The sequence below is a fragment of the Lampetra planeri genome, unplaced genomic scaffold, assembly GCF_965212315.1.
Source record: "Lampetra planeri unplaced genomic scaffold, kcLamPlan1.2.h2 scaffold_854, whole genome shotgun sequence".
Lineage (NCBI taxonomy): Eukaryota > Metazoa > Chordata > Hyperoartia > Petromyzontiformes > Petromyzontidae > Lampetra > Lampetra planeri.
Window position 1 is genome coordinate 1 of NW_027615676.1, and position 12972 is coordinate 12972.

Sequence of the window (12972 nt, forward strand, 5' to 3'; positions counted from 1 at the left end):
CATTGGCCGACTCTAATCTTGTTAGTGAGGGAAAGTAATAGGCAGAGCTATTCACTGAAGACCTGAACCTGAAACCCCCTGAGAGTGATTCCTACCACAGCTTCTAAGGCAGCAGACTGCAGAATGAGACACACAGACTCTAAGGCACCGTTTCAGTGCATTTACCCAAGACATTGTTTCCCCTTTGTCCAAACTATCAAAGCTCTGCTGTAAATCAAATAAGCACCACTAAATACCTGTCAGTCCCTTGCTGGTTGTATTTAACAGCTCTTAAGTGTCTTACGTCCACAGCTTTTTGTTACTCCTCAAATAGAGAGCAACTTAAAGGAAAGGCTATGACTCAACTCAGCTGTTGTTTTTGGGGCTTTTTTTCGTTAAAAAATTGCACTGCTGACAAAATAAAGGGACCACTGATATAACTCATGCTAGATCTCAATGAATTAAATATTCCAGATTGAACCAAAATCGTTATTCACTACATAATGGAATGCGTTGAACAAAAAAAAAACATAAAAATGCCACCCATCCATCCATCTTCTCAGGCTGGGGGCAGCTTGCCTGAGAAGGGATGCCCAGACGTCCCTCTCCCCAGGACACCTCCTCCAGCCGTTCCAGGAGGACCCCAAGGTGTTCCCAGGCCAGTGACATAGTCACTCCAGCGTATCCTGGGTCTTCCCAGGGTCTCCTCCGGGTGGGGACATGCCTGGAATACGTCCCTGGGGGGGTCCAGGGGTCAGCCGATACAGGTGCCCAAGCCACCTCATGTGGCTCCTCTCCATGTGGAGGACCAGCGGATCTGCTCCAGAGCTCCATCCGGGTGACAAAGCTCCTCAGCCTATCTCTAAGGGAGCGCCCCGCCCACCCTACGGAGGAAACTCATTTCGGCCGCTTGTGTCTGAGATCTTGATATTCGGTCACAATCCAAAGTTCATGACCACAGGTGAGGGTAGGAATGTAGATTGACCGGTAAATCGACTGGTAAACCTTCTTCACCATGACAGACGGGTACAATGGGTACAGTGACCGGTGCTGATTCTCATCCCAGCCACGAACTGCCCCAATAAACGCTGACGGTCCCTGGCTCGAAGGAGCTAAAAGGACAACATCATCCGCAAAAAGCCCAGATGAAATCCAGTGGCTCCCGAACCGGATCCCCTCTGGTCTCTGGCTGCCCCTAGAAATTCGGTCCATGAAAATAATGAGCAGAAACCGGTGACAAAAGGCAGCCCTGCAGGAGACCAACCTGCACCGGGAACAGGTCCGACTTACTGCCGGCAATAGAAACCAATGCGACGCTCCTACTCCTGACGTATAGAGACCGTACAGCCCTTAGCAAAGGACCCCCCCGCTCCCATACTCTAGGAGTACCCTCCCACAGGATGCCATGAGGGACACAAAAGAATGCCTTCTCCAAGTCCACAAAACACATGTGGACTGGTTGGGCAAACGCCCATGACCCCTCAAGCACCCTGGTGAGGGGTGTAGAGTTGGTCCAGGTGTTTCCGCCCAAGACAAAAACCCATCATTGTTCCTCCGGGATCCGAGGTTCGACTATCAGTTGAATTCTCCTCTCCAGTACCCTGTAACAGACTTTCCCAGGGGGGCTGAGGAGTGCGAGCCCCTCGGTAGTTGGAGCACATCCTCCGGTCCCCTATTTTGGAAAGAGGGACCACCACCCCCAGTCTGCCAGTCCAGAGGCACTGTTCCTGTCAGCCATGCGATGCTGCAGAGACGTGTCAGCCATGACAGCCTGACAACATCCGGGGACTGGAGGTACTCGGGGCAGAATCTCGTCCACCCCCGATGATTTGCCACCAAGGTGCTTCTCAACTACTCCTGACTTCAGCCTGATGAATGAATCAAACCCCTAGCCTCTGCTACAGAAGGCACGGCAGTGGGATTGAGGAGATCCTTGAAGTATTCTTTCCACCACCCGACAATATCCCCAGTCAAAGTCAGCAGCTCCCCACCTCTACTGTACACAGTGGGTCTGAGGACCCCATCCAGGCTCCTAATGGCAGGCAGGGTGCCCCTCCTACAGCCCCCTCCACATCTCCTGGTATCTCCTCTATCATCTGGACACTATGTAGACACAGCAAACCTTCATGTCACGGCTCACGTTGATGTTCCTTCCTGATGAACAGCAGGTCCTGATCTTCAGTGGGCTGTAGACATGTCTCATGGTCCTTCTAGGGGTGACAGCTCTGACAAAATCCAACCAGCCAGAAGGATGAGAACAGGACTGGTCTGTGGTCACCACCTTCAGAACCTTACTCCTCTCTAGGAAGCTGTCCATTCCCTCCTCATTTCCACCTGTTGTCTGTTCCATCTGCACAGCAGGCAGGTGAAACTGATTGTCAGTGGTACTTCCTGACTGGGACGGGAAGTCCATTGCTTCTGTGATGGACTTGGAGTTACATTGTCTTGTTTAGCTGTTCCCTTTATTTTTTGAGCAGTGTAAGTTGTACTAATTCATTTGTAACGAAGTACACTGTTGTTCAGTGTCGGTCCTGCTCAGACTGATCTGAACGTTTCACAGACGGTGACGTGTTTTCCCATTCTTGAACATTGTGTTGTGGTGTTGTGGTGCTGTGGCAGCCTGCAGGTGTGTTGGTGTGTTGGTTCATTGTCAGTCTCCGTCTGGGTTCTGCGTACATAAGATGGACCCATTTTGTCAAAGAGTCTTCACAGAGGATCTGTTATCCATTCACTCCACATTCAGACCTGAAGGTGGTAAACAACATCTGCAGCCACAGCTGCCCTGAGGCTCCGCCCCCAATCAAACACTTACTGACAATCATACATGACTAGTATCAGCAGCAAGAAGATCAACTTCTTGAGCTAAACTACGTGTTTGTATACTTTCATGACTAGCCACAATTAAGTGCAGTTTTTTGAACGTCCCCTGTGTCTGACCCCTGTGTCTGACCCCTGTGTCGCTTCAAAAACAATTTGGAAAATACAGATTTCCTTCAATCATGTGCATTTAATCTAACCTGTGCATACAATATCACACCCCTACATTTACTGATTTGGGGGGTATTCTAAATGCCCACTAGATGGCAGCACTGCATAACGGTCACTTTGGGAGGAAATGACAAACTGTAATACTTCTCTGATACAAAGCACCCAACCATGTGTCCTGCAGTTTGTCAAACCTTTTTTTGTGATTGTTTGTGTTTAGACATTCCTCTTAATTCCTCTTAGTGTTGTTCACTTGGACAGATTTGTGTACCCGTTTGCAGATGGAGACTTTGCTCATGTCAGGTGCTGAGACAACATGTGGGGGAGGTCATCATTCATTTTCTACCTAACATCTGCAGTGATCTCTCATGAGCCGCACTGGGGATCAGTGTGCATGTTTGACGGTCAGATAACTGCAGTATGAGGACAGATTGAATAGCAGTATTACTACAGTACCCCACACATGAGTTAATTTGTAGTTCGAATGTAATGTAAGTGGTCTAGACTGTACACCTGTCGTGGGGACAGACAGAGACCTGATGTGGTGAGCTGAGGTAGACTGGAATGGAACTGTGAGACTCTGATTGACCGTTTCACCTCCAATCACAACACAAACTTGAGCAGGTGTCGTCCGAGGTTTCAGACGACAGACCCAGATGGTGTCTGGTGATATGACAGACCCAGAAGGTCAGGGACCGACATGACACTTTGCTGGTTTTCACCCTCTGAAATCATCACATCCCTCTTCTCTGGGACTGGTTGAGTTTGTGGGACTTTTGTAACACCTGTGGCTTGTACCTTGACTTGACCGCGCACAGACCTTAGTCTGTGTGTCTGCCTGACAGTGCCCCCTACTGCTCACACACAATGCCTTAAGTATCGGGGCGTTGGTATCTGTGGACCCCCAGTTTAATCACAGGAGACTGAAGCTGATGGCTGAATGTCCTGTCTGTATTTAGATCCGGTAGGTGCTCCTTTTTACTCGTCTCATCACCCTCCCCCAGTCACGGGGGGGTCTGTCCCCGGGGTGTGTAAGCTGTTTGTAGAATATAAGTGCATCTCCGCATTGATCAATATTCTCATGTCTCCCATCTTTTCTTAGCTACTAACAACGACTCCTGCTAGCCGTAGCACTTGACTTCATTGAAGAACACACTGTTGGAAATGATCATTTAAATTCATGTTCTGTTGTGTTGTGTACACAATACACAGATGACATAAACATCAGGGAAGATTAACAATACAACAGTCTTAAGACCCAGACTCTACTAATAGACTATACTAATAATGTGCCGTCACTCTCGGTTCACTCTTCACGTGCTGTGTGGGATGAAGAAATCATCACAATCATAAAAATACTGGTGAAAATGTCAATTCCAAGATGATACAAAGGCTGTAAACCAGTAGAACATCTGGACCGAAGCCATGACGTCCCTGTACGGGTCCGACCTGTGTTTGGTTTTAGGAACGGGGACGTTCCAACAGGAGATCGGTGACAGGTCCCGTCATTTGTCAACCATCTCTGAGTGTCTATGGGTGTTATTGTGTTGTTATTATCACTAAGGACAGATGTCAGTCGTCACCAGATGCAGCCCTGATGTGTGCGTGTGCAGTCTGTGGCACCGATGACATCAGCATGTTTCCGTCCCATGAGTCCCCTTGGCGCATTCAAATCAGTGGGTTAAAGCCCTGGAACGTTCCATAGGATGGTGGAAGTCAATCCCAGCCCCCCACCAGTAGAAACCAGTCGTTAAAATCAACTTCAACCAGGTCCCATGAGTTATCTCTGCGATCCCCCACGACTGTTGCTGACACTCTTGTTGTCTTTGTCTCTCAGAATCCAACGTGAGCACGTCGGTCCAGCTGAACTCAACAGCCAGAGGTTCTGCCGCTGCCTGGGCGATACTCCCCGTCTGTAAGTGAACGTGTCCCTCTCGTCCCAGTACCTTCTGCTGCTCGTGGGGCGCTGGCCTCACGTCTGTGTGTCTTCAGTCTTGCTGGCGCTGGCGGGGGCCGGAGGCTACCTGATGTGGAGAAAACTGGCAGCTGAAGAACCAGAAGAGCATGAACTTTGACAACCCGGTGTACCTGAAGACCACAGAAGAAGACCTGAACATTGACATCACGCGGCACGGTGCCAACGTGGGACACACCTACCCTGCAGTACGTACAACACCCTGCAGTACTACAGCCTCAGAACGTCTGTTGACCCAGTGCAGCTCACGCCATCTCTGACAGGAGGAACACAGATTGACAGGTCACAAAACAACATGAACATGTCACTTCTACCTGCACATCTGCAAAACATCTGGAAAACATCTGGCTGCCGTGTTGTCAAATTCTTGGCGTCAGCACCAAAGTGCAGCCTTTGACCATGGATCCATTTGTCCAGAGCTCCATGTGCTGGTTCTGGTGTCGTGAGCTGATTCTGATGACTCATTAGTGTCTGGTGACCCCCCCCCCGAGGGTGAACACAGCTGCACGGTATTATACAAGGAGGAGAAAACTACTCAGACTAATCCGATGAAAGGCCAATAGACAGGACAAGTCACATCTGTGTACAAACTGTTTGACGTTTCATAGTCCATTTAATTCATTTTTCATATTTAGTCGATTTATCCAGTTTAGTTCTTAATGTATCACATTATTTATATAACACTTACTACAAGTTTAATTTGTACTTTGTTCTACCTGAAGAATTTCACTGCTGTGTGTTGAGACGACTCGTTTCATCTGTGCCGTGTATCTCTCACACACACACACACACACACACAGTGTATTGGACAATAACGTGGACATGGACTGAACGATGCTCTTTCTTTCTTTCTCTCCAGATTTCTATAGTCAGCACCGAAGACGATTTGTCTTGATGGTCTCGGTGCTTTTTTAAAACGGTGACCTGGAGCGTTGCATGGTGTTTCCCTCTCCCACGGTGACGGTGTTCCCATGGCAACAGCAGCCAGCCTTGCAGCATGACCACATGCGTTCTGAAGTGCATTATGTCATTATCTGTGGTGAGGAAACCGGAGGAGATGTTATTTATTATGTGAATATTACTATGTCATGTGTCCTACCGACATTCTCATGGGATCCAAAGTTAGTTTTTTTAAGGTTCAAACACATTCTTGGACTGAGTGAGGCTCATTTCTCCACGTGCCATCCCAGAGTAAGGTGTCCAACCCTGAACTCTTGCCTTCTCTGACCTAACAATCAGATGTACGTCATGATTGTGGAAGACCTAGTGTCCATGTTTGTCTTTTCTTCACACCCCCCCCATGGTTGTCCGTGTCCTCACTCTGGTTATTATTGAATTCTTCTTCTTCTTATTTAAACAGCCAAGCATGTTGTCAGCATCTGTACATTTGACCCACAATGACTGACGGTCAATCAGGACTCTTCGATGCACTTTGATCAAACGTTCTTGTGTAAATACGATTGTACATTTGACTTGAAATCATTTTTTCTATGGTCGGCGCGTCGTACGGGATCATAATTCACATGTATTTAACAGAAATGGAGAAGAAAAATGCAACTGATTTGTTAAGACTATTTTGTATGTTTGTGCTGTTGCTGTGAACCTTTTCTAGTCCTGTACAGTCAGGGGTGGGTGGGGGGGGCACTGTCAAAACTTAAAGGCTCTATCAGTGAAAAGCTCATTTGTAAATGATGGTTTCTGAATTAAAAAGCTAATCCATGACTATTTCAGGTCCGTGTCCTGTGTTTTGTGACGTGTGTTTGGACACTGGGGGTCATTCCAGACCTAGAACACTCAGAACACTCTGATTTCACCCAGATCACACATTCTGTCAGCACAAAAACATAACTCACTCTCATCACCCCTCGTCTGATACCACACTTGAACTTAGAAACATACAGTCGTAGTCAGTGTGGATTCAAAATACGGACAAGTCCTGAAAAAGTATTCCAATGTAACTGATAAATGGGCTGATGTGATGACACCAGGGTAACATCTTTGTAACCAGTTTCCAAACCATTTCCCAACACTGGGAACTTAAATACTTCAGTGTGAGGTTAAACCAAGTTCCTGGCTTTTTTTTATTCTTCCTCAGCCTGTCCTCATGGTCCACGTAAAAATATGATAGAATGTATGAAACAGAGAGAATAACGACGTGTTTGTGGTTTACGACCGTCAACAGCCTGTTTTCAGCTTCTGTTGATCTCGATGTCCTGTCTATGTCAAGATGGAACACGGTCATCAATAACACCATAACATCATCGCACAGCCACTGGTGAAGCTGACGATGTCAGCGTATGTGGGAGGAGAGATATCAAGACTGAAAGCGGATAATACTACTTAAATTCTTTAAGCACCCAGGTCATCGCAGTCAGACCCGTTTCTACCTTAAACCTCTGGGATCTGGGAACTCTCGGATTTCTGTCTGAATTTTTCATTGATTTTAGATTTGCACTCATCCCGAGGGAAGCATGTTGGCCCGACTCAGAGCCCGAAGCAGGAGTTTGTTCCCCAGCTACAAGCCCGGTAGTTGGACCCAGGCTGTGAAAGAGCCGGTGGACTTAGTGGAGCTCACCAAGAATATTTGTGAAGCCCTGGAACTCCATGCAGGTCAGACGAATCAAAACCATGTGTCAGACCTTCAGGGTCGTCCTGCGGGCTCCTCGTCGCTGATGATTTAGTGGTTGAGAACAACAGTCAGATGTCTCTGGTAGGATGAGGATGAGTGTTCATGACCCTCTGACCTGACTTAAAAACACCTTTTAAAAGTTGGATCATTCAGATTGTATCTTCACAGTGTCTTTGTGATTACTGACCCCCCTTCCTACTGACTTTGTTAACATTGTCTCCTTCCTGGGGGGTGGAAGCTTCACATAGTGCATTCATCCAAATCCAATCTTTGTTTTTTCGGCGAAGGACTTGGGCAGGGACATCTACGATATCTATGCTGAGTATGAGGACGAGGGGGGCTGAAGATGGACTGGAAGTATCTCCCTGTCGCCTGATGCTCTCTTCCACCAAACACCTCAACCTCAACGTTGGAGGAACGGTAATTCTCCCATACGTATAGAATATTTGACGTGTGTTGACAACCAGAACCCAGAAAGTTACTCTGGAAATCGAATTGTTCCATTTCATGAATGAACGTTTTCAGCTGCGTCCAATGAGACGTGTCAGTAAACAGGCTGACTAGCTGCTACGATCCTCCAGTGACGTCATGACAATTCATTCAGAGCCACAATCAGGACCAAATACTTCCCCCAAAATAACGTGAATCTACATCTTGCCAAGGATTTTGTTCTATAAATAACTCGCAGTCACTTATGGGATGATCCTTAGTAAAGTAGACGTATGTATGTAATGTAAGATCCATGGATGAAGACTCTTTGAATAAGTGTGCTTACGTTTCCAAGGTGTACCGGCTGCCCTGCAGGTTGGCAGCCAGGTATCCACAACACCCGCAACGGCCGGTTGGCCGTGTACACGGACCACAGCAGGAAGCTAGGACCTGTACGACGACTACGTGGTTCAAAGCAACGAGTTCTTCTTTGACCGTGACCCGAAGATCTTTCACAACATCTTCAATTTTTACAGGTGAAGTCAACGACAACAGAGACACTTTTGCTACAGAAAACTGAACCGAAGACGTTGCCTGTCCCCTGGGTTTTCTCCAGCGTAAAGATCTGGATCTTCTTCTTCTTCTTCTGTGTGTGTGTCCTCTCACTCAGGACCGGAGTTCTGTGGATCAAAGATGAGCTGTGTCCGCGTAACTTCTTGGAGGAGATCAACTACTGGGGTGTCCGGATCAAACACAGCCAGCGGTGGTTGCCGTATTTCCTTTGAAGAGAGGCAGGACGAGCTGAATGAGCAGCTGAAAATCCAGAAGCATCTGATGGCAGAGGTACTTTTGTTCCCTCCATCCAATGCAACAGACAGTCCAATGTGGCCTGTGTGTGTATCTGTTGGGCTCTTTTGAGGGAAATGAATCAAATGTTTGCAGTCAGTGGAGCCCCCCTGCTGACGTTAGCAGTCAAGCGTGCAGGCATGTAGGGTTTTGGGGGTTATTTGGAAGGAGGAGGCCAACGACTTTCTGCATCCGTGATGGAGGCATCAGCACTCGACCATCGTCCAGAGGGACGGGGGCTCAGAGGACACACGTCATGAAGAAATCTGTTGTTGTGACTTGGTGTGATACAAACGGAGAGGAGACACCGTGGCCAACGTGTCGGGGTGGATGGTGGGTGGGCGAGGGTGAAGTCCTCAGACCTGTTGTCAGACTTTCCATGGGGGCAGTGGATCCTGGCGTCTCCCGGTGTAGGTACGTGTCCAGCCTCCTGTGGCAAGAGTGTGTCATCACCCTCTGATGCTGCAGCAGTTTAACAGTGTTTTTACGGTGTTTTTGTCGTAATCTGCCGGCTGACGGTGAGTTTGTCTGACCTATATTCTGCTGCACTGCCTTCCCAGATGGAGGCAGCAATAAGCTTCTTGGCACAGATGTGGACAGATGTTTGCCTCCCACAGGTCCCATGCTGATGGAGTCTGTAACATTTAATCCTTTTTGTGTGTGTGTGTGTGTGTGTGTGTGTGTGTGTGTGTGTGTGTGTGTGTGTGTGTGTGTGTGTGTTGGTTTTAATAATTCCAATCAGCAGTGATTACGTGTCTGGTCTCGGTTTAGTTGTTGTTGTTGTTGTTGTTGTTGTTGTTGTTGTCTCCTGTGTTGGACCACATGCATACATGTCCAGAAATGCCCTCATTTTACTTATTTATCAAATGAAATGTAGTGTTTTCAAGTGTTTCAAGTGTTTCTGGGCTGTGTGCTGCAGGTGGACCTGGAGGAGAACGAGGAGTTGTATGACGCCATGGCCTTCGGGTCGACCCGCAGGAGGATCTGGAACCTCATGGAGAAGCCATTTTCTTCCATCACTGCAAAGCATGATGGCGGTTGCATCCTCTGTTTTCGTGCTGGTTTCGCTGGTTACCATGACACTCAACACAGTGGAGGAGTTTGCAATATAAGGTGTGTGTGTGTGTGTGTGTGTGTGTGCGTGCGCGTGTGCGTGTGCGTGCGTGCGTGGTTGCGTGTGTGCGTGCGTGCGTGCGTGCGTGCGTGCGTGCGTGCGTGTGTGTGTGTGTGACAAGAACCAAAGGAGGTTCATGTCATGTACTGAACCAGTGTTGAACTGATCTTTACTTTTAACTTCATAGAACTTTGTCAATCAAAACCCACGTTCTGATGGTGAACTCATGTGAGTCTGCACCTGCTGTGAATGGATCAGAGGACACCTGAGAGTCCTGTGAAGTCCACTCAGACTTCATTTGACAGAAACCCAACAGTCATATTTGTCAACGTCAGGATGAGTTAGGAAGGAAATTGAGGATTGAGGAAGTTACAAGAGGTACTGGACAATCCAAAAACAAAAGAATCATCAGAACAGTGGATTTCCACTGTTAGTTCTCATAATACAAATAAAATGTATAAAATTATGACGCGATATAAATTATACACATTATACTAAGTGACAACCATGTGAAATAGTTCCTAAAAAGACATTGACTTAGTTTTGAGTGACGTCCATGTCTTTGGCAGACTGCGTCCCTCCAGCAGAGCAGCAGGTTCTACGGGGAACATGTCGAGACGCTCTGCATCACCTTCTTCATCCCTGGAGTACCTCCTCCGCCTGCTCTCCACCCCCGACCTGAGATGCTTCGGACGCAAGGCGTTCTGAACACTGTCGACCTGGTCGCCATTCTGCCTCACTACCTGCAGATGATCCTGGAGCTCTTTGAGGACGAGGACGTCCACCTGCACTCAGGGGACATCGAGACAGTGGCTCGTGTTGGAAAGGTGAAGCTGATGGAAAAGATGGCGATGACAAAAAAAAGTTTCAGTGCTTGATTCTTTAGAACGGAGAATGTTTCCGTCTTCCGTCTACAGTGACTTTCAGTGAGTTTCAGTGTTCCACGTCAACAGTTTCAAGTTTCTCTTCACTGCTGAAACCTCATGTTTACATTTCTGAACTCTAGTAACTTAATTTATCACGACGTTTCCTCTCTCCACAGCTCGGTCAGGTTCTGAGGATCATGCGTCTGATGCGAATCTTCAGGATTTTGAAACTGGCTCGTCACTCGACGGGACTCAGAGCGTTTGGCTTCACGCTGAGACAGTGCTACCAGCAGGTCCCACTTCCAAACTTCTGGAACAAGTAGCCTGTGGAAGTGCTGCGGAGTGACATGTGTGTGTGTGTGTGTGTGTGTGTGCTCAGGTGGGCTGTTTGCTGCTCTTCATCGGCATGGGGATCCTGGTGTTTTCAGCGATGGTGTTCACCGTGGAGCACGACTTTTACAAACACCAACTTCACTTCGATGCCCCAGGCGTGGTGGTGGGCCACAGTGAGTCGACCCCCACGCTCTGCGGGACGATTATAGGGCCGCATCTTTTAGATTCAACGGGTCGCATCACGACGCACAGAGGAATCGAGAACAAGTTTTAAAGATATATATTTATTGACGGACTCCAAATGACAATAAGAAAAAAGAATCAGCACAGAGGACGAGTCTGAGGAAGAAGCTGGAAATGTCATGACAGTCAAGTTATTTATGTAATACTGCATATACCATAGAATTACATATTTGTATGGGAGTGTGCGGGTTTTTCCCTTATTTTCATGCATCGACTTTGTGATCCTGCTCTTCAAATGCCACACATACTGTATAAACACGCTTTAAAATAATAAGAAACACAAGAAAAAGAAAGAACAGACACAGAGAGGAAGAGAGATCACCGTCTAGTGAAGAATTAATCCCTTAATGACTGAACTATTGTGTGTGTAGATTATGGCTGATGAGCAAAAAGTATTTTTGTTATAATAAATATATATACAGTGTATTTTTAAAACGTGTTCAGAGGCACGATCCTTTGAATGTTAAAGGTGCTGTCTGAATTATGTTATTAACACTACAATGATGATGATGATGATGATGAACTTTCAGGATTCAGGACTCAAAAAACACTGGTTCATAGCAAGGGACGTGAAAAACAAACAGACAAATCCACCATATCAGATATTTACACACAAACTGGTTCCAAAGTGAAGGCGTATAAATAGTAATAATGATAATAGTGAAAAACAACAATAATAATAATGACAATAATCATCAACATCATCATCATCATCATCGTCATCATCATCACCATCATCATCATCATCATCATCATCATCATCATCATCATCATCACCATCATCATCATCGTCATCATCATCACCATCATCATCATCGTCATCATCATCGTCGTCATCATCATCCACCATCATCATCATCATCATCATCATCACCATCATCATCATCATCATCATCATCGTCATCATCATCACCATCATCATCATCGTCATCATCATCGTCGTCATCATCATCGTCGTCATCATCATCACCATCATCATCATTGTCATCATCATCACCATCATCACCATCACCATCATCATCGTCGTCGATCATCATCGTCGTCATCATCATCGTCGTCATCATCATCGTCGTCATCATCATCACCATCATCATCATCGTCATCATCATCACCATCATCACCATCATCACCATCACCATCATCATCATCATCATCATCATCACCATCATCATCATCATCATCACCATCATCATCATCATCATCATCACCATCATCATCCACATTGTTTAAAGTGAAATTGTAAACTGTTGTTTTCACCTCGTTCAATTCCCAGGTGAGTATTTCCACGGTGGGATAACGGGGACATCGTTCCACAGACTAACCTCGGTCGCATCTTCGCCTTTGCCTGCATTTCGTTCGGCATCATCCTCAACGGGATGCCCATTTCCATTCTCTACAACAAGTTCTCCGACTACTACACCAAGCTCAAGTCCCAGGAGTACACGGCAGAGACCAGGGCTCGTGGTAACATTCACTTTGCCAGGAGGGCGGCCAAGAAGTTTGCAGAGTGCTGTGAGGACGCCGTTCAGCCGAGGATTTGCCAGCTTCAGTGAAGCAGCTGCTGGTCAGGACT

At 47.0% G+C, this 12972-nt stretch overlaps 1 protein-coding gene across 1 annotated transcript; it reads left to right on the forward strand.

Moving 5' to 3' along the window:
- The first annotated feature begins 5028 nt into the window (after positions 1-5028).
- LOC144742098 (potassium voltage-gated channel subfamily V member 2-like) lies at positions 5029-12952 on the forward strand. The gene is given in 20 exon segments (XM_078624595.1): positions 5029-5127; positions 7505-7549; positions 7856-7903; positions 7905-7988; positions 8353-8394; positions 8396-8443; positions 8445-8533; positions 8668-8764; positions 8766-8840; positions 9763-9870; positions 9872-9946; positions 10274-10297; positions 10542-10595; positions 10597-10653; positions 10656-10784; positions 11000-11116; positions 11203-11286; positions 11288-11329; positions 12673-12693; positions 12695-12952. Coding segments are annotated over 20 exon segments (1596 nt in total).
- Positions 12953-12972: the final 20 nt, after the last annotated feature.